This window comes from Sphaeramia orbicularis, chromosome 17 (assembly GCF_902148855.1).
Source record: "Sphaeramia orbicularis chromosome 17, fSphaOr1.1, whole genome shotgun sequence".
In the NCBI taxonomy this organism is placed as follows: Eukaryota; Metazoa; Chordata; class Actinopteri; order Kurtiformes; family Apogonidae; genus Sphaeramia; species Sphaeramia orbicularis.
Window position 1 is genome coordinate 35074299 of NC_043973.1, and position 27305 is coordinate 35101603.

The 27305-nt window shown below is 38.0% G+C and overlaps 1 protein-coding gene across 2 annotated transcripts; it reads left to right on the forward strand.

Moving 5' to 3' along the window:
• The first annotated feature begins 273 nt into the window (after positions 1-273).
• Positions 274-26357, forward strand: LOC115436863 (phosphatidylinositol 4,5-bisphosphate 3-kinase catalytic subunit alpha isoform). 2 transcript variants are annotated; one of them, XM_030159830.1, is made up of 21 exons: positions 274-794; positions 1593-2006; positions 3487-3696; positions 3821-4071; positions 4419-4664; positions 5377-5462; positions 5565-5670; positions 8135-8287; positions 9608-9742; positions 10155-10279; positions 10444-10525; positions 12364-12528; positions 12667-12770; positions 13842-14013; positions 18638-18744; positions 18978-19099; positions 20483-20561; positions 20830-21000; positions 24341-24458; positions 24544-24695; positions 26046-26316. In XM_030159830.1, exons 2-21 carry the CDS (start codon positions 1655-1657, stop codon positions 26314-26316), a joined length of 3207 nt encoding a protein of 1068 aa, XP_030015690.1. In that variant the 5' UTR covers positions 274-794; positions 1593-1654. The 2 variants fall into 2 exon arrangements, with proteins under 2 accessions (XP_030015690.1, XP_030015691.1); XM_030159831.1 differs by lacking the exon at positions 274-794 and having other exon boundaries at positions 1655-2006; positions 26046-26357.
• Positions 26358-27305: the final 948 nt, after the last annotated feature.

The window sequence follows — 27305 nt, forward strand, 5'->3', positions numbered from 1 at the left end:
AATAAATAAATGTTAAAAGCATAAAGTAGTGATAATCTTAATATGTAGTATTAGTGTTTCCACTTAAAATGACATGAAAACTGATGAATTCATGACTTATTCTCATGGTTGGTTGACTTACTTGGATTAAAGTATTTATACGGCTCATGGATATTTGATAAAAACTTAAATGAAACGTGAAGATCACATGTTTTTCATTCCTCCTTTTCACTCCATCCGCCCACATGTTGGAGGAAGAATGTGCTCAGTGCTTTTGCATATGACTCACTGTAGCAGAAGAACTACTTTGGCAGTGTTTATCACATGTTTCCTCTCGGTTCATGTCTTTCAATGTATGTTTCATCTGCTTTTCTTCGAAGAAAACAGCGGCCGGGCCACTTCCCGTCAATTCCCCAGCCTCATCCCATGACAGACTCTGGTTTCTGCTAATGCTGTGTGTGGGAGGGCTGAGGAGCCGCCTGCTAGTGCGGGTTAGCCGTGCGGAGCTAGCGTGCTACCAAACTGTGCAGTTTATTTTCGGGACAGCACGATGAAGAACATCATGAAGAGTTGCAGACTTATCTCGCTGCGGACTTTTCACGACAACACAAGAACCTAGGGCTACATTAGCCCACAAACGCACAGCTGCCCTGACCCGCCACTATCGTTGTTTGGATGGATTAACGTCGGGAATAGCCTAGCACCGCTGGTGGAGCCGTCCAGAGCGGGCACGGATGGGATTTACCAAGCTAACCGCTGCTAAAGATTGTGCTGGCTGACTAGCTTCGAGCTAACCGGTTAGCTATCTGACCCAGGTAGCTTCACAGTTGTTTTTTCGTGTTTTGTTACATGTTAGACTTAAGTGTTAATCCAAATAACAACCAAGTAACTCACTCGACAAGTTTTCCACATGAGGCGTTTAAAAATAGCAACGTATTAGTCTAAATATGAGTCGATATTTTCATATCGCAAATGACATTGATCTGCTTAGTGAACTTGGCTAGCATACAGCTAGCTAGCTAGCTAAGAAACAACACCTAGCATAGTGTTACCACAACACAAACTAGTCAAAGTGACTGTCAAACATCGGCTAAAAGCTAAACCTTAGCGATGTTAGCCTTCGAGAAATGACATGTGCGTAATGCTCGCCTCTTAGCTAAAAAAAGTTTGTTTACATCATGGTTAGAGACAGATCAGGTTCTAATGAATTAATTTCTCACACATGAAAGATGAAATTAAGTAGCTAACAGAATCTAAAAGTTTTTAAAGATTGTCCACCTCTGGTTTGATGACACCAGATCTACGTGAACATGGGGCGGTGTTTATGTGTGAACACGGCTGTCAAATGTACCAAACAAAAATAACTATCTAATGATCACGTAAAAGGTGAGCTCCAACACAACCGCGGTTTGGATTGAAGTCAATATCTAATTTTGACAATTTACACCAGACTTCGTTACAAGTATTTGCCATGTCAGATTGAGATAACTGTAGTGTACTTAGCATCTGTGAAGCTCTACTCTGACTCAAGGGGAATACAGCCAACAAGAGGTTTGCATTACTATACACAGGTCAGTGGCTCTTATGTAATTATGTCTCTTTTTCTTTTTCAGTTGGTCGACATCTTGTTCTATAATTACCAGGCTCTGAAAAGCGCTGATTTGCTGGCACAGCCATGCCTCCCAGGCCCTCCTCAGGAGAACTATGGGGCATGCACTTGATGCCCCCCAGCATCCTTGTGGACTGCCTTCTGCCGAATGGCATGATCCTCACATTGGAGTGCCTCCGGGAAGCCACATTGATCACAGTCAAGCATGAGCTTTTCAAGGAAGCCAGGAAGTACCCACTCTACCATCTGCTGCAGGAGGAGAGTTCCTACATCTTTGTCAGTGTCACCCAGGAGGCAGAGCGGGAAGAGTTTTATGACGAGACCAGGAGGTTGTGTGATCTCAGACTCTTTCAGGCCTTCCTCAAAGTCATCGAGCCAGTAGGCAACAGAGATGAGAAAATCCTAAACAGAGAGATTGGTATGGTTCTTGACTCATTGTGTAGCTACAGGACAGACTATTGTACTGTACAGTAGGGATGGGAATAACACAGGAACTCGTAATCAAGTACAATCATGATTTGATACATTCACTGGATAGACAATTTGACTCGACACTTTGTCAGAAAATCCCACATGACATAACATAATAGGATATCTGTGCAGCTGAAGAAGAAAAATATCCTTAAAACTCATTAAATAAGATTTATTCATTACATTTTGATGTCAGTTAATCAGAATGGGACAAATTACCAAAAAACTGGATAGTGTACTTAACATGCAGTAATGTCAACGTCTTGTCCACGTGTGCCATCATTCCAAGAAACTGTTTTTAGTGCCTGTATGTTTTGATATTGACATTTTGTACCAGTGCATCAATATGGTAGCACAAGAGGTAGTAATGTGATATATTCTTGTTTCAACATTTTGTCCCACCCCTACTTTACAGAAATGTACTGTAACAAGAGATGTCTCTGTGAATGTCATCCACCACAGCGAAATAGAATAGCATAGAACTGATGTTTTGTGCTCCATATGTTATGACACACACTGAGTCAAGGTGTTAAAATGTCAGAAAATATTCACCTTAAACTATTTTTCTCATAAAAGTGCAAATATAAATGTGCTGGTCCTCAAAAACTCTAAAATCTTTTTTAGAGGCACTGAAATTGCATAAAATGCCTTAGATATGATTTTGACTAGTCTTGAAAACTAATTTTATAATGAAGTCGCTTGTATAAAGTTGCATTAACTTCACAGTGTCATTTAAATGTGCCTTTTAGAGGAAGATTATATTGATTATACTGTAACAAAGCTACAAAAATGCACAAATGCAAACTGTGCAGCTTGGCTTGATTTTTCATTGCCACCTGATCGTTTGTGTAAGCGGTATCTCCACTCTTCAAAAAACAGCTACTTCTAAAACTAATAAGTTAAAATTATGATGCTGCATTTATAACACTTGTAAAATAGTCATAAGTTGTTGAAATCTGCAGAAACCCTTAAGTGCAATACAGCTCTTTTTGTATAGTAAGCAGTAGGGATGGAGCCAATATCCCCAACCACAGTTTGTCATGTTAATTGATTTTTTTGTAACTATCTCAATTCAGTAATTGTTCTGTAAATTTTGTTAAATAGTTAAAAAAAATAGCTATGCCATTCTTAGTCACATTTGATTATTTTGTTCTTTAATTTCAATTTCCATGCAAACAATTCCTGAATGACCGCATTCTGGGTTATGTTCACTTTCTTCTGTTTGTTTGCTGCTAATGTTGTGCAGTTTTCCTGCCAGCATCAGTGCTGCGTGGATGAACACAATCAGCCCACATAACAAGAAATATTACTCCTTGATGTCAGACTTACAATCCAGCAACATAGTGCATTTTAGAACAATATATATTTTTCTTTTGGCACATGATTTACATCTTCGTATCGAATTAAGTAGTTCTTTTTCCTTTTAGGTTTTGCTATAGGAATGCCCATATGTGAGTTTGATTTGGTGAAGGACCCAGAAGTTCAGGACTTCAGGAGAAACATCTTGAACGTTTGCAAAGAGGCCGTTGACCTCAGGGACAGTAACGGACCCCACAGTAGAGCTTTGTACGTCTATCCCCCCAACGTAGAATCCTCAGTAGAACTTCCAAGGCACATCTATAACAAACTAGATAAAGGTAAGAGACTGAACTTTGCTCTCTTTTTAGTCTGCTAATCTTGTATGAAGACATTTAAATTTAATGTTTGCACTATCTTTAATATATGAAACATGCATGTGATGTTTTATTCTCTTTCTCTCAGGTCAAATAATTGTAGTCATATGGGTTATCGTGTCACCCAGTAATGACAAACAGAAATATACCCTGAAGATCAACCATGACTATGTACCGGAGCAGGTGATTGCCGAAGCCATCCGCAAGAAGACTCGTAGCATGCTGCTTTCCCAGGAACAGTTAAAGATGTGTGTGCAGGAATATCAAGGAAAGTACATCCTCAAAGTGTGCGGCTGCGACGAGTATTTGCTGGAGAAATACCCTCTAAGTCAGTACAAGGTAATCTAATTTAATCCGAGGCAGGCTGCATCTGATGCCATTGTATTGAAGGGGAAGGATTTCATTTCACATCACATCATCATCCAGTCCAAATGTGCTTGGCATCTGTGACATTAAATGAAATGTATGACAAACATACAGTGCCTGAAAAATGTGCTGATTCAAGGGTGAACTGCAAACATCACGGTATATGAGCACAATATGCTGAATGTTTCAGTTATTCCTGACTTGTAATCCAATAACATATATCTATAAATGGTACAAATGGATTTAAAATGTCATACCGTAAACTTCAAAATGTCACTGTCACTGCTACTTCAAAATGTCACTGTGTGTGTCCTCCACAGTACGTGCGCAGCTGTATTATGCTGGGACGGATGCCCAACTTGATGTTAATGGCAAAAGACAGCCTATATTCCCAGCTGCCCATGGACAACTTCGCCATGCCATCATATGCGAGGCGTATATCCACAGCTACGCCCTACATGAATGGAGAAACGGCCACCAAGTCTCTATGGACGATCAACGGAGCACTAAGGATCAGGATACTGTGTGCTACTTATGTCAATGTCAACATCAGAGATATTGATAAGGTACTGTTAATACCACCCTTTACTTTTTGACTGTAATCTTACATTCAGCGGCCTCTGTATTGTGTGCACACTTACCTGTCACAGTTTTTACATAACCACCATACTGCAATTATATAATTATTATTTGTGATTATTTAATTATTTTCCATAATCATGATAATCAGTTCCATTCAGCTGTAGAAAAACATCTGAAATGTCGTATTTTATCACAATTTCCAACATCACTTCCCACGGTTTGACATTTGATTGACACTTTTAATGAGCATAAGCATAGTTGGTGTATTACTTTATTCATACCTGTCATTATCTGTAATTTCTTTGTATATTTCAGAAATCAGCTTTGTAGAAACAGGCTTTGTACATTTAAATAATTTTTTGTCAAATGTGCACTTTTCAGTTTTTGTTTACAGAACTTGAAAGGCAAAAAATGCAGCTTTTATGTATCTGTTCCAATGTTTACTGCCAATAAATGCCTCATCTTTCATTTTCATGTTTAAAAATAGATATATTTATGTATAAACTTAACTATGGTGCAAACTATTATATAAATTTAATAGAAAAATTACAAACCATTAGTTGTCAACTGATCTTAAACTGTGTTGACAGCCCTTTGTGCACAGTACCACACTATACAGAGGAGGAAATACATTAAAAAAAGAATTAAGTGTATACATTTTTCTTAATGAATTTGGTGTCCTTGTGGCTGGGCTAGATCTACGTCAGGACCGGGATCTACCACGGTGGAGAGCAGCTTTGTGACAACGTCAATACCCAGCGTGTGCCCTGTTCAAACCCCAGGTATTACACAGTGAAAGCCCCGTGTTTTACTTGCCGTTAACTCAGCTTTGCGGCACTAATGTGATTGATTATGGTGATGTATTCCTCTGTGTTTTATCCCAGGTGGAACGAGTGGCTGAACTATGACATGTACATTCCAGACATCCCCCGCGCCGCCCGACTTTGCCTCTCCATCTGCTCTGTGAAAGGGAGGAAAGGAGCTAAAGAGGTTAGCAGAGCAGTTCTCAAGTAAAAACACTGAAATGTTCATTACATGTTTATGGGGATTTAATAGACTAATGAGAAATGAACACCTTTTCTGTGGTCAGGTAGTTATTAATAATAAACTTTATTGCAGACATAAGTCCATAAACCACAAGCACACAACATACAGAATAAATAGAATAAAAATAATAAAAAATAATAAAAAGGAGATACAAAAATTAAGCACATTATAAAATATACAAACTATTGCACCAATGCAGTCTCAGTTTAGAGGTGAAACGATAGCAGCTTTTTATGGGGCTAACTAGAGCTTCTATAATGTGGTTCTCTGATGTATCCAGGCGATACATAAAACTAAACATCAACTTTCTTAATACTGCTTCACAAGTTGGCACTCCTGTGGTTACAAACAGTTGACTGGCACGATTCCACTGTGGGACATGAAGCAGCAACCTCATTGCATCATTATAGGCTACCTTGAGCCTCTGCAAACTCATTTTCTTATAGTTTGACCACAGTCGAGCGGTGTATAATGGTGTGATGTAGGTGCTAAATAGAGAACACTTCACTGAATCAGAGCACATAGAAAACTTCCTTATCAACATGTTAGCTTGAGAATAAATCTAACAGCGCTGTCGATGGATGTCTTTGTCATCCATTATTATACATTCACTTAATTATGATTATTTGACTGAAATGTCTTAAAGGAATCAAATCAAATTTTATTTATATAGCGTCAAATCATAACAAAAGTTATTTCATGACACTTTGCATATAGAGCCGGTTGGAACCAGACTCTGAAGCCAATTTACAGAAATCCAACAGAAGGAGTAATATTTTACTTTTTTTAAATGGAATTATGCATTTTAAAACATTCCCCTGCGGTCTACATAAACGGCAAATGCTATGCTTGGGTCTGAATTCTTCATTAATTCAACTCCACAGGTCCATCTTCAACCCTATTTTTGAGTAATGACACCAGAAAGGTGGTTTTGAGTGCTGGCCCTTTAAATGCAAATGAGCCACCTCACGCCCCACCCTCTCCAGGTTGATGACTGTGCTGCTCTGTCCCATTCAACCACTTGTGTTCGTTCATACAACCAACAACTGAACATTTTAGGTAATCTGCTTGAAGTTTGGACATATTTTCAGAATGGACTACAACCGCTGCTGCTGACAAACAGTTGTGGCGTACTTGGAGAAGTGTTCGTCGGAAGTCTTGACCTTATATGTGCAAAGGTCGTGACGTAACTAGTTATAAAACGTAACAAATTAAGAAGGAATTAAAACAGGTTGTAGAAATCCACTTGATTTTTGCTGGACTGACTAAAGATAGCTTTGCAGCACCTGGAGGGTTCAAATTCAAACTTCATGAACTATTAGGGTCCAAATACACACATAAATGTACCAAAGACTAATAAAAATGGGTTTAGCAAAATATGGTCCCTTTAACCATAATAAGTGTCATATTTTCATCCATATTTCCACATACTTTTCTACTTTTTGAGCTTTATCTGGACTCATTTGAGGGCTTTTTTACTCTTGAATATCTACATTGTGTACATTTGATGTGAATAGTTTTGGGGTCACATTGCTATTTTGCGAGTGCGGTAAGATCTTTGCGTGATGTACCAAGGTCCTGTCATCACCTACATGGGCTGGGCTTTGTCAATTTAGCATTTAGCCTTCTAAGTCTGAATAGTGGCCCATTTTTCCTTCCTCTGTGTTTTTTCAGGATGCACCAAAATTAAATTTTGGGCAAATATTAATATTCACAATAACCTTTTGGCCAACAGCCAATGATGATGTTATTTTGTGTGTGTTCATTTTGTTTTTATCAGTTTTTATTCCTCTTTTTATGTGAAGTGAGTAAATCTTTATGAGGCTTTCAGGCTTTTATCAGACTGTCTTCGAATCAAACACACTCATTTATAAAACAACCGATAATAGAACACTACAGTTAAACATCAGCCTCTGCCATTAGAGAAATTACATCTTATTGGCTGTTACCTTGTGTCAGTTATCAAGGACAGTTGTGTTGACTGTGTTTATCAGATATATATGTGCATCCCTTTTTTTTTTTTTTTTTGTCAAATTTCTTTTGTGTAATTGGTGACAATAGCTCAATGGAGGTTTTTGTAACAAACTAGTGAAATTGTGCCACCACTGGTTTATCTCCATTAGACGTTTACTTTACTTTGTTGACATTTACATCACAATTTTAAACAGAAATCAAACTTTGATTATATTGTATTTTATTCACCCATGTATATTCAGACTCATACTGACTCAAACTGAAAATGACAAATCGTTAGTTGTCATTATCTGTATGAAAATTAATTGGTTACTTCAATTCATGGTGATGACCTTCGTGACAGCCTTGACAGCACTGGACTGTTCCAACTGTCTTAAGCTGTTGTGTTACTAATCATTTTCATATGCATCATCTTACTGGTATTTACCCTCAGGAGCATTGTCCCCTGGCCTGGGGCAACATCAACCTGTTTGACTACACGCACACACTGGTAGCAGGGAAGATGGCTCTCAACCTGTGGCCAGTCCCACATGGCCTGGAAGACCTGCTCAACCCGATCGGCGTCACAGGATCAAACCCCAATAAGGTGAAGAGCAAATGTCAACACGAATATAATGTGAAGATATGGATAATAATAACACTCAGATGGTTAGATTATATCTGACATTTTTTGTGTATATTAAAAGAAACATTAATTTATACATCTGTCTTTGTGATGTGCATGCTTGCCTTTATGTTACTTGAAAAATGAATGTATAAGAATTGTAGTGGAATTAAAAACACATAGGGCAGGGGTGTCAAAGTCATTTTAGTTCAGGGGCCACATTCAGCTAAATTTGATCTGAAGTGGGCCGAACCAATAAAATAATATATATAACAATATAACATAATAACATATTAATAATGTCAACTCCAAACTTTTCTCTGTGTTTCAGAGCGAAAAAAGTAAATTTACATTATGAAAAGGTTTACATCTACAAACTATCCTTTCAAAAGATGTGCATAACATGAACAAACTGAAAAAATCAGTGTAATTTTAACAATATTCTGCCTCTGTTTATCATTTACACATGTACATTATAACTTACAGATCACAGTGGATCTACAAACACACACAACATTTAATAACAGACAGAATCTTGTTAAAATTGTACTTACTTCTCTTAAGACATTTCAGGTTGTTCATATTTGTTCAAGTTATTCACATTTTTTGCAAAATTATACTTTGTTTTAGTGTAAATACATGAAAATATTTACATTTACAAAGAGAAAAATGTGGAGTTGTCATTATTTATATGTTATTATGATAGTATTTGACTGAATCCTGCCCACTTGAGACTGAATTGGTGTGAATGTGGAACCTGAACTAAAAGGATTGTTAATATCTTCAGTGTAATTTTTGCATTTCACAAATTCATCCCAGGGGCCGGACTGGACCCTTTGGAGGGCCGGATTTGGCCCCCGGGATGCATGTTTGACACCTGTGACATAGGGCGTCATCAAACAACTTTCTCTCGGTGGGAAAAAAAAATAGGAACATTTTTGTCATGTAGATCCTGATTAACTTTATTAATCCCTAGGGGGAAAATGAATGTGCTTGGTATAAAATATATATGCCTATGTTCATGTAATAAGCGCTAATACTGTAAGCCCTAAGAAATTAGAATAATTTTCAATGTCAGTGTTCTGATGGGTGTTGTTATCCTTGTGTTTGCTGCTGACCTTCAACCCCCTTGACCTAGTATTAATAGATGCAGCGTTTCAGATGGGGATTTACGCAGCCAAGCTTCTTATCCCACTCAGTTACTCACTGACACACTGCACTCTTTATGGTCATATTCCTTTAATTGCTGCTAACACCATAAATGACCTTTCCCCTTGCACTCTGCTCCCTTAATATTTTTAGGAAACACCTTGTTTGGAGTTGGAGTTTGACCATTTCAGTTGTCCAGTCAAGTTCCCTGATATGACCACCATTGAGGACCACGCAAACTGGAATATATCCAGTGAGCTGGGCTTCAATTACTGCCACACTGGTCTGGTAAGATAACACAGGCTCATGTTTATTATGTGTTTTGTTTGTGTAGTTGTTGGCATTTTCATTCTATATCAGCCTTTTCTTTATTTTGTTGTTGAATAAACTAGTTTGTTTGGTCAAAGATGTCAAAAAAATGTTGATTGACAACATTCTCAAATGTTTAGTGTAGTCCACAGCCCATATATATTCAGTTTACTATCATACCAGAGTAGCGAAACAAGGAAATGAGCAGACAATTTTTACTGTAACTCTTATCAAAATAGATGCTGATTAATAATAGTTGACCACAAATCAGTTCTTTGTAGCTATATGTGTATGAGACATGAATAGATAACAAGTTCCTTAAAAATGATGCCCTGCTGATATATGGTTTGGTTTATTTTAATAAACTATGTGTTACATGTGTTTGGTGTAGAGTAACAGATTAGCGCGTGACAACCCTCTCACAGCCAGTGACAATGAGCAGCTGCGGCAGGTGTGTAACAGAGACCCGCTGTCTGAAATCACTGAGCAGGAGAAAGACTTTCTATGGAGGCACAGGTACAGTCTGTGTACATTTATACCACCATGGACAAGTTTTAAGATTGTGTTAAATGTGAATTTGATTTGACATTCTATAATCAAACCCATAAAAGTCATTGTGCATGTAGGGTTTGTCCTGACACATGAATAAACACACCACACTCCTTCCTCTTTTGTTTTAGACATTACTGTGTCAATATGCCAGACATCCTTCCCAAGATCCTCCTGGCTGTGAAATGGAACTCCAGAGATGAGGTTGCACAGGTAAGCTCAGGTTTCTACTGCTGACACGTTTATTTTAAAGAACATCACTTGTGGAAATGGATACCATCACCTGCATAGCTTATTTATCGCACTTATGCAACTCAGCTGGTTTTTCTACAGATAATGCATCAGAGCTTCCCATAACTATCAGATGACTTCTCCTTCAAGGCCAACCACCTGCTTCATTATATTAATTTCAGACAGCAATGAAATATTTCTGTGCACATTTTACAACTAGAAACCTCCACTTCAAAACGATGCAAGATTGAAAACAAATGAAGCATAGTGAAATGTGCCTGTGTATCAATGCTACCCCCACATGCTCTGTATAAATGTGTGCGTTCAGCTGTATAGAGCAAAGAGTCATCTACAGTGTTTGACAAATATTAGCAAAGTAACTGATGAAAAAACACATTTACACTGATTGCACCGACAGGGGAAATGCTCATTAGACGAGCTACTTCAGACAACACAGGTGGCAGCAACAAGACGACGTTGCAGTCAGCATTAAAAAACCCACTGTTTTTCCCACATATGCCACACAGGTTTTTTCAGGTAATGAATGAACAGTTTAATTAATTGTCTTTATTTACAGCTTGCTTTTTGCAGCAGAGGTGTAATCAAAGCTGCACCGCGAACACGCACTAGAACAGACAAAAGTAACAGGCTCATTTCATGTGAGGGAAGTGTATACCTGATCTTACCTGTCATTTTACACTTTAAAATGTCCTAAGGCAAAGTAATGTCACATGCCCCAAATCTGTTAAAAATAAAGTCTAATCAAATGGAACATGTAGCTCAAGTTAGTATACTCCAAAACTGCTGTTCAGTTAAGCATAACAGGCATATGTTTTATATATTAATAGGTATTTACAGACTGTGTGGAGTAAAACACAAAATACGCCCAATTCTCTTTTTACAATCATTAACTACATGTGTACAGTTGAGTAGGCAGACTGTTTCAGATTAAGATCAGTGCTTATGATTTAATAGTAGCATTCAGAATCGCCAATGGCACCAAATCCAGGCTTTTACTGCCAAACCCCCCCCCCCCAAATCCATGTATCATTCATTCTTTTCATATTTAATGGAGAATCCACAATCAGAAAATGAAAAAAATGTCTCATTTCATTATTCATGTACAAATAAAAAAAAATGAGTTTTTCATTCTTTCGATTGTACGCACAAATTAAAAATTGGAAATAAGCAAGTGGACCAAATGTCGGGTTTCATGTTGACATTTTTTAATATCCGATTTGGTATGACCTGGAAGTTCTTTTGTGTGTTACGTGAAGTGGCTTCTACTTAGATTGGCTACCATGGCCACACTGTATTAGACAAAACAACAATACCTGGAAGATCCTGACAATTTTTTCATTTGTCATGTCGTCCTCCTTGAGAGTAACGCATTTGCTGCTTTTGAATAACACAAAATTCCCCATTACCGCAAAATGCATTAGGCAGAATACTAGCAAACCCACAAGTGTTCAGCTCAACACACGAAGTCAGTAACTTCCGGGTCATACCAAATGGGATCTCAAAAATATCGACATGAAACCCAACATTTGGTCCATTTGCTTATTTCCAATTTTTAATTTGTGTGTACAATTGAAAGAATGAAAAACTTGCTTTTTTTGATTTATACATGAATAATGAAATAAGTCATTTTTGCGTTTTCCGATTGTGGATTCTCAATTGAATATGAAAAGAACAAATGATAGACGGATTCCCCTTGCTTCTGTGTTTTTTTTTGCACTGGCTGCCTGCTGTATATCTAATATCATGTGGTGGTTCATGAGTGCAGTCATGCTTAAAATGTACACCATATCTGTTTCTAGATGTATTGCCTTCTGAAGGACTGGCCTGCTATTAAGCCAGAACAAGCCATGGAGTTGCTAGATTGCAACTTCCCTGACCCGATGATCAGAGAGTTTGCTGTAATGTGCCTTGAGAAATACCTAACTGATGACAAGCTCTCGCAGTACCTCATTCAGCTGGTTCAGGTGTGTCCTTGTATCGCTCTGCTTAAATGTGCATAAGTCATTTAATTCTTTTTCATTATGCAAGTTATTAAGGTTGCTGCCTCATCATGATCCTCTAATTGTAGGGTTTTGTTGATATTTGGTGCTTTGTCTGTCTAGGTTCTAAAGTATGAGCAGTACCTTGACAACCCACTTGCACGGTTTCTACTGAAGAAGGCACTGACCAATCAGAGGATAGGACATTTCTTCTTCTGGCATTTAAAGTGAGTTGATTTTAAAAATTGATTTTTCTGGAGCTATGTAGATGGAAGATGGAAGATTAAATTGATATGTTGAAATGTCATTTAACTGCCAGTTTTTAAATTTTGGTGAATTAGAACAAGTTCTTACATGGTTTCTGGCTGTATTAAGGTCCTTTAAGTAGCCTAAATGTTTATTTTGGGTCTTGAAAGAAAACTTGATAGAAAACCGATGTAGAACTGATAACTGCAAATGATAATTATGCGTTCCTTCTTAGGAATCATAAATGGTAATCAGTACCTGTAGTCCATACATTGCAGCCCAGTCAGAATTTATTTTTGCATACATACAGTCACGGGAAAAAATATTAGACCATCAAAAGTCATCAAAAACAGTGGTTATGCAATCCAGTCCTAACTCCTGTGTGTATCAAGTGACTAAAACAGACAGAAAAGAAAACAATGGAATTTCTAAAAGCGCTGTTTTTGTCAGTACAATGCCATAGATATTGATGAACTTGAGTAATTTTGGTTATTATCAAGAAAACCATGAAAAATGGCAAGATATCAGCTCTGAAATTAAACTCTTATGAGCTGCTTTTGTTGTTATCATTATATTTGTCCAAACAAATGTACCTTTAGTTGGACCAGGCATTAAAATGAACAAGAAATTGAAGAAAACAAAGGTGGTCTAATATTTTTTTTCCACAACTGTATTAGTGAGTTGTGATATGGGTTTTGGGCTAATATGGCATTTCTTGTAATCACTTCAGACTCGTTTTTGTGCTTTTTGGGAAAATGTTTGTTATCACATTGTAATGTGAAACAAAACCAACTTGTAATCAATAATTGTGCATCATGATGTGGAATATGTGGGCTAAAAAACACCTCCATACTTCCAGAAATAATGTGGTAAAATTGTTTCTGTTAATGTTACCGTCATCAGATATGGGTAAAGCTCTTCAGTTGCATTCATGATGATCTTAAACAGTCTTAGATTTAACTTGTTGAAACCTGGAGGAACCCAGACTTATGGAGCCTCGCACTCATTTACTATTACAACACATTTATTAAACATTGCCTCTCTGTGGACAGGTCAGAGATGCACAACAAGACTGTCAGCCAGCGTTTCGGTCTGCTGCTGGAGTCGTACTGCCGGGCCTGTGGCATGTACCTGAAGCACCTGAGCCGACAGGTGGAGGCGATGGAGAAACTCATCAATCTCACTGACCTCCTCAAACAGGAGAAAAAAGATGAGGCACAGAAGGTAATTTGACTCCTGGCAGATGTTAATTATGATCCACTGGATGCAGAGTTTAATCCTGACAACCGGGCTACACATCACGGCCCATAAAGTGTCGTAGAAAAGGGACGCAGTTTGCTTTTAGTGTTGAGTAGGGTAAGTTGGCTCTGAAAATAACAGCTCTCAAAATATGGTATCCACAGAAAGGCTAGTGCTTAACAATAGGCAGTGAAAAACAGGAGAATAAAGGAGTGACTGTTGGTGCTGTGTTGGCATAATAAATTCACTATTTGCATTTGCGTCATTGTACTCTGCTGGTTTGGGTTTCTCAGAAATGCCATTTAATCCGGCCGTTGCATCTGGCTGCTTTCAATGTGTTAAGCAGCTGTCAGTGAAATTCAGCAGATCTTAAAGATGTTTCACAATAAAAGCTCTGCAGGCAAGTGAGGCGATTCAGGCCCCTGTGAACGACAGCAACATAGAAATGAAACGAGCACGGAAACTGCTGAGATTGCACTAACAACAAACAGCAGCAGCAAACTAATGTGACAAGTACAGATCAGAAAAAAAGCAGACAGGGGAACAGAGAAGAGGCCCTCTGTGGCATTTTACAGCAAATACTGATGAATTCTTACAGTTTCAGCAGATGTGGTTCTCTTGACCTTTATCTACTGACTGGCAACAAGAATGATCTGACAACTCGTCAATATAGGCAATGAATGGTAATTATACTGAGATTGTTAAACTGCTGCATTCATTAACTATCAACTGACTTAAAGTAAATAGATAGACAGTGCCCACACAAAAGAGGCTTATTCAGGGTTTTTAACCACTGTGACCTGAACACAGTCTATTAATAAAATGTAACACAACACTGCTGTTTTGAGAAAGTTGTCCAGAGTATTCTGTAATTTTGGAAAGGTTTGAAATTGGTATTACAGACTATGCAGACCAGGGTTCATACAGGTACTTGAAATCCTTGAAAATGCTTGAATTTCAATGTTGTGTTTTCAAGGTCTGAAACATGCTTGAATTTCAGTTTAAGTGCTTGAAAGCGTTTGCAGTTCTAACTCTGTGATGGGATTTACAGGGGTTGGACAAAATAATGGAAACACCTTCACCTCAAGATGATAATGCCCCAATCCATACAGCTAGAATTGTTAAAGAATGGCATGAGGAACATTCTAATGAAGTTGAGCATCTCGTATGGCCGGCACAGTCCCCAGACCTCAACATTATTGAGCATTTATGGTCAGTTTTAGAGATTCAAGTAAGACGTCGATTTCCACCGCCATCGTCTCTAAAAGAGTTGGAGGGTATTCTAACTGAAGAATGGCTTAAAATTCCTTTGGAAACAATTCACAAGTTGTATGAATCAATACCTCAGAGAATTGAGGCTGTAATTGCCGCAAAAGGCGGACCTACACCATATTAAATTATATTTTGTTGATGTTTTAAGGTGTTTCCATTATTTTGTCCAACCCCTGTATTTCTTCATTTTTAATATTAACTCTACCAGGTTAGAGTCAAGCCAGAGCTACTTACAGAGAGGTGATACATTTTGAAAATAAAACTTTATGTCAAAAAAGAAAATTAGCAGTTACTCTCAGGTCGACTCCAGGTGCATTTTTTTATTAGCTTACTGGCCGATAGGCTGTAAGCTATTGTCATGCGGCGTTGTCGTCGTCTGTCATCCCTCGTCATCTGTCGTCCGTTACAAAACTTTCAATTGTCTTCTTCTTCGAAACCACATTTCCAAATGACTTCAAACTTGGTATACAGCTTCTTTATGATGATGTCAACAAAAGTTAGTGAAATTATTTGGATCCGGATCTGATTCTGGATTTGGTGCGACTTTGAAAAATTTCCCCATTATAAGAGATAGGAAGTGGATCGATGCAATACTAGCCTGTGGTATGTCTGTTCATCACCTAACCCTCTGGACCACACAGCCCCCCCAAATACCATGATAGATGACCCATCTTGAAATACCATATTTTCATTCTAAAGGCATTCAGGCACCCTTTACTGCATATAGTTCCTTAAAGTCCTTCCATTGTTATTTGATGGTTACATACATTCACATATATATTGCCAACACATTTCACTACAATTTATGACCAAAGTTGACCAATGGTAAGTCAATCAAGCCATTATTGTATGCACATTGTTTCCAGAATAATATGTGTGAAACACTTGTTTCAACAAAGCCAAGGTCTATCAAAGAATAAATCCCGACCGTCCATGCTTTCAGCTTGGGCAGTTTCTGTAATGGAATAAATACACATAACTGGGTGATAATAAATGGCATCTGGATACATTTCCCAAAGCTTTGAATTTGGTCGGTAAGTTACAGGGCCATTGGTCCTATTTTCATCTTAATCTTTGGCTCTGTGTGAGTGTGCCTGAAGAACGCCAAGTGGCTTCCTTTTTTTTGGAGATAAAACTTTGTGTTCTTTAATTTCTAAACTTTTTGCTATTATGAAACATATTTTTAGATGTTTATAGCATAATACAATATACATCATTGTAGGGCTGCACGATTAATCGATTTTAAATTGAAATTGGATTATTTAATAAGGACAATGTTTAAAAAAAGGATCATTGTCAGGTCAAATTTCATCTCTCTTGTGTCTCTGGGTTGTGCGCCTCCAGGCTACTGTAGGCTCCTCCTCCTAACTGTGACAGGGGTCTCCACACACCAGTACACAAATGGCATTTGCTAAGGAGAGTGAGAAGTTTGTGGCTAAAAATAGCAAGAGCACGTCGGTTGTGTGGAATTGGTACAGCTTCGAAGTTTGCGATGAAGACCAAACCATTCCTCGCTGCAAACTCTGCCTGAAGGCGGTATCTGTCAAAGACAGCAGCACGACCATCTTATTTCAGCACCTCAAACATCATCATACACCACAATGGCAGCAGTGCGTTGCATTGCGGGCTGCACATGAAAACGACATGCCGGCTTCTGATGTCTTTTGTAGCTTTACCCAGAAATTGAAAATCAAGTTTTTAGTGGAAAAAATCGGGATTTTATTTTTGGTCAAAATCGTGCAGCCCTACATCATTGTGATAAAAAGTGAAAAAATAGTCATGAGTGTATATATTCCTGTAGATATGTATTTTACCCCAGCGATAAGGTGCTGTGCTGGAAAAATTTAAAAATGATCCTTAAAAGTGCTTGAAAAGTGCTTGAATTTGACCTTGAAAAATGTGTACGAACCGTCATCAACAAAACATGTCTTGTGTGAGGTTTCCCTCAGAAGTAATACTTTGAATTTTAGCATCCTAATATATGGACATTTTCAATGAATAGTCCTATTTTTAACATGATTGTTGAGTTTTAGCTCATGCCATAATGATGCACTTGGTATCATATGAAAGAAGACAGTCTAGCATTTCTAAACATGGTAAACACATGATATAATTTGACTGATTCATCATTTATTTAGAGCATGTGAAATCAGAGGAAAAAAGAGACCAGATGAAAGAAAAACAAGAAACAGAAATACAAAAAGAACATAATGAAAGTACAAAATTTACAAGTGAAAATACATACATATATGCATAAACCTTTCCATAGATAGATAGATTTTCCTCAAGAGGAGTGGGAAAAAGTACAACTAATATTTGTGACACGACTTCTAAAGCCTAGAGGAGGATGATCAATATATAAAATGTTATTTTTTTATAGCCACACAGACAAAAAAATCCAATTTTCTTCTGCCTTTTAATCATATTCTCAAGTTTAATTAAGTTACATATGACTTGAAACCATCCCCTTACCTTCATTCATTATACTCCAGGTTGAGTAAACGATTCCCAATTCGTCCATCACTGACAGGTGACTAATCTAATGAGTCACAGGTGGAAATCTCAGTGAGATGCAGACTTTAATCTTGATTGTGTTGGACTAGCTGCCCCGATTAACTTCAGACCTCATGATTGCTTAATTTTTGTGTACAGAGGGTCATTAGTAATGGAAAAATCAAGTGATTTTAATTTTTGATTACCTGTGAGTGGGCAGAAAAGCAATTTGGCACATTTTCCTTTCCAAATCTCTCCAAATGGCTGAAGTGAAGAGAGGGGCCACCTGGTACTACTGTGACTGGAATGGGTTTATCACTGTTGTGCCTCATTTTCAGCTGTGGTTGAGAATTCCAGTCAGTGTTCACAGATTCATTGTTAGAAGGCTGTTATTGCTCTCTGATTGAAACTTTTGATTAGACAGGGACAATAAAAACGTTTTTTGATGAAGTTTTTCACATTTCACTCTGTCCCAGGTTGAGAACAAAGTAACATCTTCGATTTCAAAAGTCTCAGTATTGTTTATTTCAGCCTTAAGTTGTGGAGCAATTTCTATTTGACTGATTTTTCTTATGCTTTTGAGATGAAAGTTTAAAAAAAAAAAGCATATACCCTTACTAGGTAGCTGTTTTCAGTCAGTCAGTGCGAGGCTGTGAGAGTCCGGCACCAGAGGGTGCTTTTTTCTCATTATGAAGCCCATTTTAAAGCAGCGTATCTCATTGTGAAAGGATGATTATTTTACAGCAGCAGGCCGGCTGTGTTTACATTTTTCAGACTGACTGACTCATTCAGCCATATCACACCCAATGTATCATAAAATGATGCATTTGTTCACCTCCTTTAGGTTCAAATGAAGTTTCTGGTGGAGCAGATGAGAAGACCTGACTACATGGATGCACTGCAAAGCTTCACCTCGCCGCTGAATCCAGCTCATCAGCTTGGTAACCTCCGGTACGTCAGCAGGCTCATCTAAATCTTGTTCATACCTGTTTTTCCTTTTTTGTAGCTGTTGTTATTTGTTTAAGGCTTATAAAAATTATAGTTCATCTCTTATCATATAATATAAAATAGCAGTGTTTTGTATCTCAGTGAAGTACACTCAAGCCCATAAAGAACATGAAAATATTGACAGCGTGTACTTATAAGTCTTCCGTCATTTTTTATTCCTGAAATATTCCCATCAGCCTGGAAGAGTGCCGGATGATGTCATCAGCAAAGCGACCTCTGTGGCTTAACTGGGAAAACCCTGATATGATGTCTGAGCTCCTTTTTCAGAACAATGAAATTATCTTCAAAAATGGAGATGGTAAGTTCAGTCTTTACTTCATTTCATGTTGTATATGTTAGTAAAAACATATGTGAAAACACAGCCTTTTATGTAATAATGCAACTAAATGTAGCATTTTGTTTACTTGCACTATAGAGTCCAGTAATTTCGGCTCTCTCTGTATACAATGTACATGGCAAAACTGACAATAAAGATGACTTTGACTTTGACTTGATTTTCATTTGATGTAGTAACAAGGATTTGTAATCTGCCACATATTTAATACAACTGCAATAATATGTTTCCCATTTATCTAATCAACTATTACATATTAAGGAGGTTATTACTGGAGATCAACTGATTGGATGAACTTAAAGCTGAGTAGGTTAGAGAAAGCAAAAGCTGAAGACCAATTGGTTAGTAATATCACCCCTTTATTGGAAAAATATCCAACATTGTGTCTATTAGAATCTGATAAACTATTGAATGTCAAAGTAATAAATGTGCCTGAAATGTGTTTCAGAGTTGCCAGAAAAAAGGAAGAAATCCTTTTTTTCAGCCACTGATGGAGCAGATCTTTTGTAAATACAAATCATTAGTGAAACATCTGATTGGAGTCGCATTCAAACTCCATGGACTGGAGTGGATTTGATGGATTCATCTGCATGTTGTATAACCATTAAGCTAAATTAAGCTTCCCAGATATTAAATTAGACTGGTGACTGTGCCTCTAGTCACATAAAAGCAGCAGGAAGATCAGATATTTATCATGTTTATCTCACAAATACAGCCAAACATAAAGGTGACCTAGAAAAATAGTATTTGTTCTTTCATTTCTGGCAGGGTCGACTAGTGCACTGATGTTTTGACAGGACTCACCAAAAACATCAAAAAGCTTCTACAAACTGCAGCTGCTTAATGTGCAGCGCTGGTGTTTTATTTCCACCACAGTAGTATGTAATCGCTAGTTACTAAATGTGGGTCAGTTTATTATTACATATTATTCAGGCTGTTTATTATTACAGTTTGTGGCTGTTATTACATAATATGTTGTTACGGTCTTTCTTGCTGCTTCGGTCTTTGATTGTCCATCTCTGGCTGTGTGTGTGAGTGTACACACACACACACACATACTGACTTGGATCAGCTCTTGGTGTGCAGCGTGACTCAGTTTGAGCCTGTGAGGCATATCATGGTACACAAGCACAATCTCATCTTCAAATGTGATTCAGAAAGAAAAATTCATGTTATTTAAATCACACTTTACCACAGCTGCTTGTGCATCTTGCTGCACCATCTGTGACCAAAAGTGACTTTGACAGCTCTGCTCCATAATGCATCACGGAGTTGATCAAAGAGCAGCTAAGCAGCTAATATTCACCCCACTGTCATCCTCCTCCTTGTCTCTCTTTGCCTCCACAGATCTGAGGCAAGACATGCTGACGCTGCAGATCATTAGGATAATGGAGAACATCTGGCAGAACCAAGGCCTTGATCTCAGGTAGGATCCTCACTTCACTGTGACAGGAAAGATGCAGGTACACATTAACAGGCGCCCAATAGCTTTCATGTTTGGTTCTCCATGCCTCAATGCAGATTAGTAGCAACCCCAGCTATCCACCTCGGGTCATGTTATATGAAGTCCATTATTGCTGAGCAGTGTAGTTTCAGGCTGATAAACGAAGAATCTGTGAAATTCAAGCCAAAGTTCCATCCAATGTCTCCAATCCTCGTTTCTTTCTTTCTATTTGTTGTACTTCCCCTCACAGGATGCTGCCGTATGGATGTCTGTCTATTGGCGACTGCGTGGGTTTGATTGAGGTGGTGAGGAACTCTCACACCATCATGCAGATCCAGTGTAAAGGAGGCCTAAAGGGGGCGCTGCAGTTCAACAGCCACACACTGCACCAGTGGCTCAAGGATAAGAACAAGGGAGAGATGTGAGTAGCAAGATAAGAAGGACTCAGAAGCCTTTTGTAGTCGTGTGGAAGGAGTCGAGTCGATGCTAGGAATCATATAGATGGTAATGTGAAGACTTAAAGTCACAGGAGGGGGGGATCAGAACAGGGAATCAAAAACGGCAGAATTTGAACACACACCTCGAATCTGCAGCTCTCTTCTCTCTGTCTAAATCCAGAGACTAAGTACAAAGATAGGTCTTTTAATGATTTGACACTATCTTGTGCAGCTAAGGAAAAAAGTGAAGACAGAATATCACACTTACAGGAGTTGCTATGTTGCTTCCAAAGAGTTGTGAGAATCTTAATAGCAATTAGTAATTATAGTTGTCAATCAGCTTTGATGCCTCACACAAAACCTCACCCGAGCCGTGATAAAATACAAAAGTCTCATTTCCCCTCATTAGTGAAAACCATAGAACTTTGGCCTAATGACACCATTAAATTACTACACACTGAAGCTTTATGACAAAAAAATGTTGTACTAAAACAGTTTATAGATTCATGTAACAAAAATCCATCTCGATCATCACTTCTGACCCACTAGAATTGTGTGGTTGCATTTTTACCTGCAGATACCTTGTATTTTCTCATTTTGCTGTTGTTATGCTGTAGTCAGGATGTTTTCTGGTGTTGGCCTTTGGGCACTGAGTTTGTACCGGCAGCCATTAATGACATGGTCCAGGGTGTGTGGGCAGAGTTAAAGATAAATGCAGTGGTTGTGGTTACATGGCTGTGTCCTTTCACTGGTCTTTGGGGTAGGTATCATCAGATTTGAACAGCTTACTGATACTGTTTATAAATCTTGTGCTTTATTGCTATTCCTATCTCTTCTTTTTGCTAAGTTAGGTTATATATTGAGATTTGCCATGTATATAATACTAAATCAGTGTTTTTCAACCTTGGGGTCGGGACCCTACGTGGGGTTGCCTGGAATTCAAATGGGGTCGCCTGAAATTTCTTGTAATCGATAAAAATAAAAAAAACACAACAAAAAAAACTTACTTATAAAAAATATATGAGACAATCCCAATCCATAAAAGACATGACAAACTGTGAGTCTGAAACTGCAGCACTGTGGTTCTGTTTATCTGTCAAATGTTCATTGTGGTCAGGTTCAGATACTGCAGCTCTTTCATAATTCATAGTTTCAGTTCTTGTTTGTTCAGTATTAATTGTCCTCTTTGTAAATCACAGCTGGACTGACTGTACATATCTGGACCAAGGAAAATAAAATTCTCACTTTGTGCAGTAATCTACACCTGGATTTACTGCCTCTGTCCATAATAATATACATTATATAGACTGAATGTCATCTAAAATTAACTTTTATTTGCAACATAGTATAGCAAACTATTACATGATCAAAAACAAATTAATTTTAGCAAAAAAAAAAAAAAAAGTCTCTGTTTTTAATGTCTGGGGTCACCAGAAATTTTTGATGTTAAAATGGGGTCACGGACCAAAAAAATGTTGGAAACCACTGAACTAGATGATCAGAATAGTTTAGATGAGATTTTATTAATCCCACAATGGGGAAACTCACTGGTCAAGGCAGCAACAGAATAAAGTGCAAGAAAAAATGTGTATGCATAAAGATGATGCAAAAGAAAAACAATATACACATAATGATAATAATAGTAAGTATATTGTTCAGTAGAAAACCCCAACAATGTCGTTTCGTACAAACCAGTGTTATGGACTGATTTTGTAATGATAGAAACATAAAGCAGTTATCATAAATAATTACTTACTGCAAAAGAAAAAAACACATTGTTGACACTTCACAGTGTAAAACCGAATCCAGGACTTTTCCTAAATAATATTATGACAGTGCAGTACTTTGCCTGCAGCCTCCAAATCGTTAAATCCTCCCCTGCTCTGAGCTCTGAGGTGACAGTTTAAGTGACGCTCTGACCATTTCAGAATGAGTGTATGAACACATCCACCTGTGTGTGATGGATTTTCACTCGGTGTTTTGACAGATTGCTCGTGTTCCTGCCTGAATATGTAAAAAATGCATTGCACTTGTGTCAGCGAACAAAGTGAACGCTTTAACGTTTAGCGCCATTTAGTTCCTGTCACTATGAGCAGGTGTGTGTTTGTGTGTAGAGTGTGTGACTGGGAGCTGACTCATCTTCCATACACTCTGACAAAATTCACTGTTGATTAATTTCTCAATCACAAATAGAGTCTGTGGGGAAAAAAAAAAAAACTGTAACACAACATTCACATAGTAATAATGAATAGGAGATTCTTAATGCCTTCATTAATGATAGGAAAGCCATTAATGTCGGTGCTTATTGATAGTCCAAACTATGATGACTCAGCCCCCAGGCCTGTTGGATACAGGGTTTTTGAACTAATCCTTAGTCCTAAGGCTTAATAAATGTGTTTTTGCCTGCAAGACAGCACTGGGGGATGAATTACAAATCCGCTACACAGACCTCTCCTTCTTGGAAAGATGTGCTAATGCTACATTTTCTCAAAAAACACCTTTTATGGTTGTGCAAAAAGGGCAGAGTAGTTTGTGTTTTAGAACGTAACTGTTGGGAAACAATCAGAAAATACCATTTTATTTCTCTTTTCTTCTTCTCCTTCTCATTCAGTGATAAATGTTACATAGTTTACCTTTAATGTCTATAAATTTATTGGAGTATTGGTAGCATTTTTCATTCCACAATTTAAAAAAATTAAAACTGAATAAGAAATTAAGCACAATTCATTTAATTGATAGTAACATCCACAAACATGTTCACGAAAAAGTCTATTACCAATAAAAAGCATTGTAAAGTCATTTAAATGAATTGCTAGTTGTTTTGGAGGACGTTTTTGTACTCTATGGAAAATGCATACATCTATATTTGTTGAGGATCTTCAGTGTTTGTACCTCATAGACTTTACTTAGGCAGGCTGCCCAGGTATGTTAACGTCTGCCAAGTATGTTTAGCATTCCGCTTTTGCATTTTTCATGTGTTTATCTGTCCAAGAGTAGACAGCATCTGTGGTTAAGAACTGGACAATCTGCCCACTGTCAGCAATTAATATCTCATCAAAACAATCAAACAACTTTCAGCTAATTAGATCCCACTCCCATCACACTTTAGCCTTGTTGTTTTCTTGTGGAAAGTGAAGTCACACTTTCACGCTGTCGTAACATTTCCCACGCTTTCTAGCTCGTATCTAAACAGGTAACGCATTATTGCATTGATGCGTCTTCATGTAGACCGGTCCTGCAGATACATGAGTTGTTTTTGGAATGAGGAAGGGGTATTTCTTTTAGGAATTACTTTTTGATTTCCTGTTTTGTCCAACTTCTTAGGTATGACCAGGCCATAGATCTGTTTACGCGGTCATGTGCGGGCTACTGTGTAGCTACATTCATCCTGGGCATAGGAGACCGACACAACAGCAACATCATGGTCAAAGATGATGGACAGGTAAAAATCATATTTTGACTGTTTTCATTGCTATTCTTTTTCTCTTTTATCCTATTAATAGTGCGATTCCTCTCTTCTTTTTAAGCTGTTCCACATCGACTTTGGCCATTTCCTTGACCACAAAAAGAAGAAGTTTGGCTACAAAAGAGAGCGAGTGCCCTTTGTGCTCACACAGGACTTCTTAATCGTCATCAGCAAAGGAACTCAGGAGTGCACTAAAACAAGAGAGTTCGAAAGGTGAATCAAAATATGTTAATTTTCTTGTGACAATTATCTTTTGTAGTGAGCTGCGTCAACAAGGATTAATATTAAACTCAACTCGTAGTATAAATTGAAATTATGCTGCACTGTTTTGAAATAAAGATTCAATTTATACTTTAGTTTGGTTTTTATTCTTAATCGTGTTGTAGCAGAACTCACCAAAAAACCAATTAAAATTTGATCCTGGAGGTTTAATGTCTAAAATGGCTTCCCTTTTTGGGACGAATTGAGCGAAAATAATCATATTCCCCCAAGGAAAGTCAAGGGATATAGACTCAGCCCAACTCAGTTTTACGATGCTGCTGAATTTCTGTCAAGATATCACTTCAGCAAGGAAGCTGTTCTGGAGCTGAATAGGGAGATTGGACCAGCTGTCAAATCATGGCAGTGAAACAAATGCAGCTGTACTTCCAATACTCCAACTTTGGAGCTACTTAGCAAATAGTGAAGTGTCTTGTTAAGGAATACAGGGATATATACACAGCCCAGCCAAAAAAAAAAAAAAAAAGTAAAAAACCTACCTGGATTTAACTGAGCTAATAGTTCAGATCCTTCTATTGGATAATTACTGCAGTGATTTACATGTTTTATCCGCAATCGGTTATTTAAGTCCTTAACTTAATTCTCATTTCTTAAACAACCATCAGATTGATAGAGAGCATAAAGACTGGACAATGCCTGGAATTATCAGACTCATGAGGCTCGTGAAATAGTACAATATAGTGTAATAATACTAAATTAATAATGGTATAATAGAATTTTTTGGGATGTGCAGGGGTGGACACCATAGAGCAGTCTGGCTCTCATTAATACAAGAGGAAAAATAATTGCGACTATAAATATAAAAAAAAATAAAATTACGATATTTATATTGACATTGCATATGGATTCTGTGCAATAAAAGATGTAAGGGTGAATGTGACCTGTAATCAAAACTAAAGGTGGTCCAGCAGAACAGTGCATGTCTTTTTTTTTTTTTTGGCTGGGCAGCGCACATTGTTTTTTTCCTTCACCTTTATTATTTATTTATTACTTAAATTGGTGTAAGCATCGCACATTTATCAAACTACTTAATTTCAGTTAAGATCCAAAACCTCGGGTTTAATGGAGATTCATTTTTGTTTTTGCTTAATTAATTTTAAATCTGGGTTTTCTCATTTTAAATCATCATGGTGATTGTGCTTCCAAATCAGTTAAGGAAAAAAACATACAGTAGAGTTTTATTCTAATGCAGCCAATGAATGAAACTTGCATCTGTTTGGAAAGCCTTTTCTCTGCTCTTATATATTTTTCTAAGTCTTGTTCTTTTTACCTTCTGTCCCTCAGGTTCCAGGAAATGTGCTACAAGGCGTACCTTGCAATCCGACAACATGCCAACCTTTTCATCAACCTCTTCTCCATGATGCTGGGCTCCGGAATGCCCGAACTGCAGTCATTCGACGACATCGCTTACATTCGCAAAACCTTAGCTCTGGACAAGTCGGAGCAGGAAGCCCTGGACTACTTCATGAAGCAGATGAACGACGCTCACCACGGCGGCTGGACTACTAAAATGGACTGGATCTTCCACACAATCCGCCAGCACGCCATGAACTAAAAGGGCAATTAGAATAAAGAATTAAAGACTGCATCAGCAAACTACGAACCAAAAGAGTTGACGGAATTATTTTCCCGCGCACACACTACGGCCTGGTTAATACTTCTGCCAGCGTGTGACTCAAACATTACCTGCCATCGCACCACTAAATAAGTGTGTGCCACCAAGGGCCTATTTTCAGGGACATGATTCCTCTGTGTCTAAACGTCTTCTCCCTGCACTGTGAACCTGAGAAGGCAGGGTGGAGATACATACATCTGTCTTCTTCATAGGAACTAAACACTTCAGTTATTATCCTACAGATGCCATTTCTTGTTTTATGCCGCGTTTCCACTATGTGGTACCGGCTCGACTCGACTTGACTCTACCTTTTTGCGTTTCCATTATAAAAAAGGACCTGGAATCTGGTACCCGGTACTAGTTTTTTGGTCTCACCTCCGCTGAGGTTCCAGGACTGGGGACCAGATACTAAAAGGTGATGTGTAAACACTGCAGACCACTGATTGGTCAGAGAGTCGCCTCTGTGCCCAGCCCTTTTACAAAAAACAGATGCAGAAGTTTACAGTAAATATAGCGGTAGGTTAATCCACATGATGACAGTCTGTAAAACTACACCATGGTTGGAGGAGATTCAGTCTTTGGTGGACGACGTAAAAATTCAGCATGAATTTAATGAGACAACACGCAACGAGTGAGTTTATCAGCGACTCTGAGCAGACGACACGGAAGTAACACGCCACATTGCTATGGCAACCAGGTACTGTAAAGTGGGTAGTATCTGTAATGGAAACAGTCTCCAGGAATAGGAGCTGGTATGTGAGTCGAGTCGAGTCGAGTCGAGCCGAGCCGAGTCGAGTTGAGCTGGTTCCATGTAGTGGAAACGTGGTATTATATTCCTTTCAGTACATTTACAACCCTCAGCATTAAGAAAGGATGAAGTGGTATCCTATGAGCACAGCTGGCACTACCTATTTAGAAACAATGAAGAC

Coding starts and splice junctions, on each gene's coding strand:
- LOC115436863 (XM_030159830.1), top strand. CDS start 1,655: ATGCCTCCCAGGCCCTCCTCAGGAGAACTATGGGGCATGCACTTGATG. Junction 3,697..3,820: donor CTATAACAAACTAGATAAAG/GTAAGAGACTGA, acceptor TCTTTCTCTCAG/GTCAAATAATTGTAGTCATA. Junction 10,526..12,363: donor CCAGAGATGAGGTTGCACAG/GTAAGCTCAGGT, acceptor ATCTGTTTCTAG/ATGTATTGCCTTCTGAAGGA.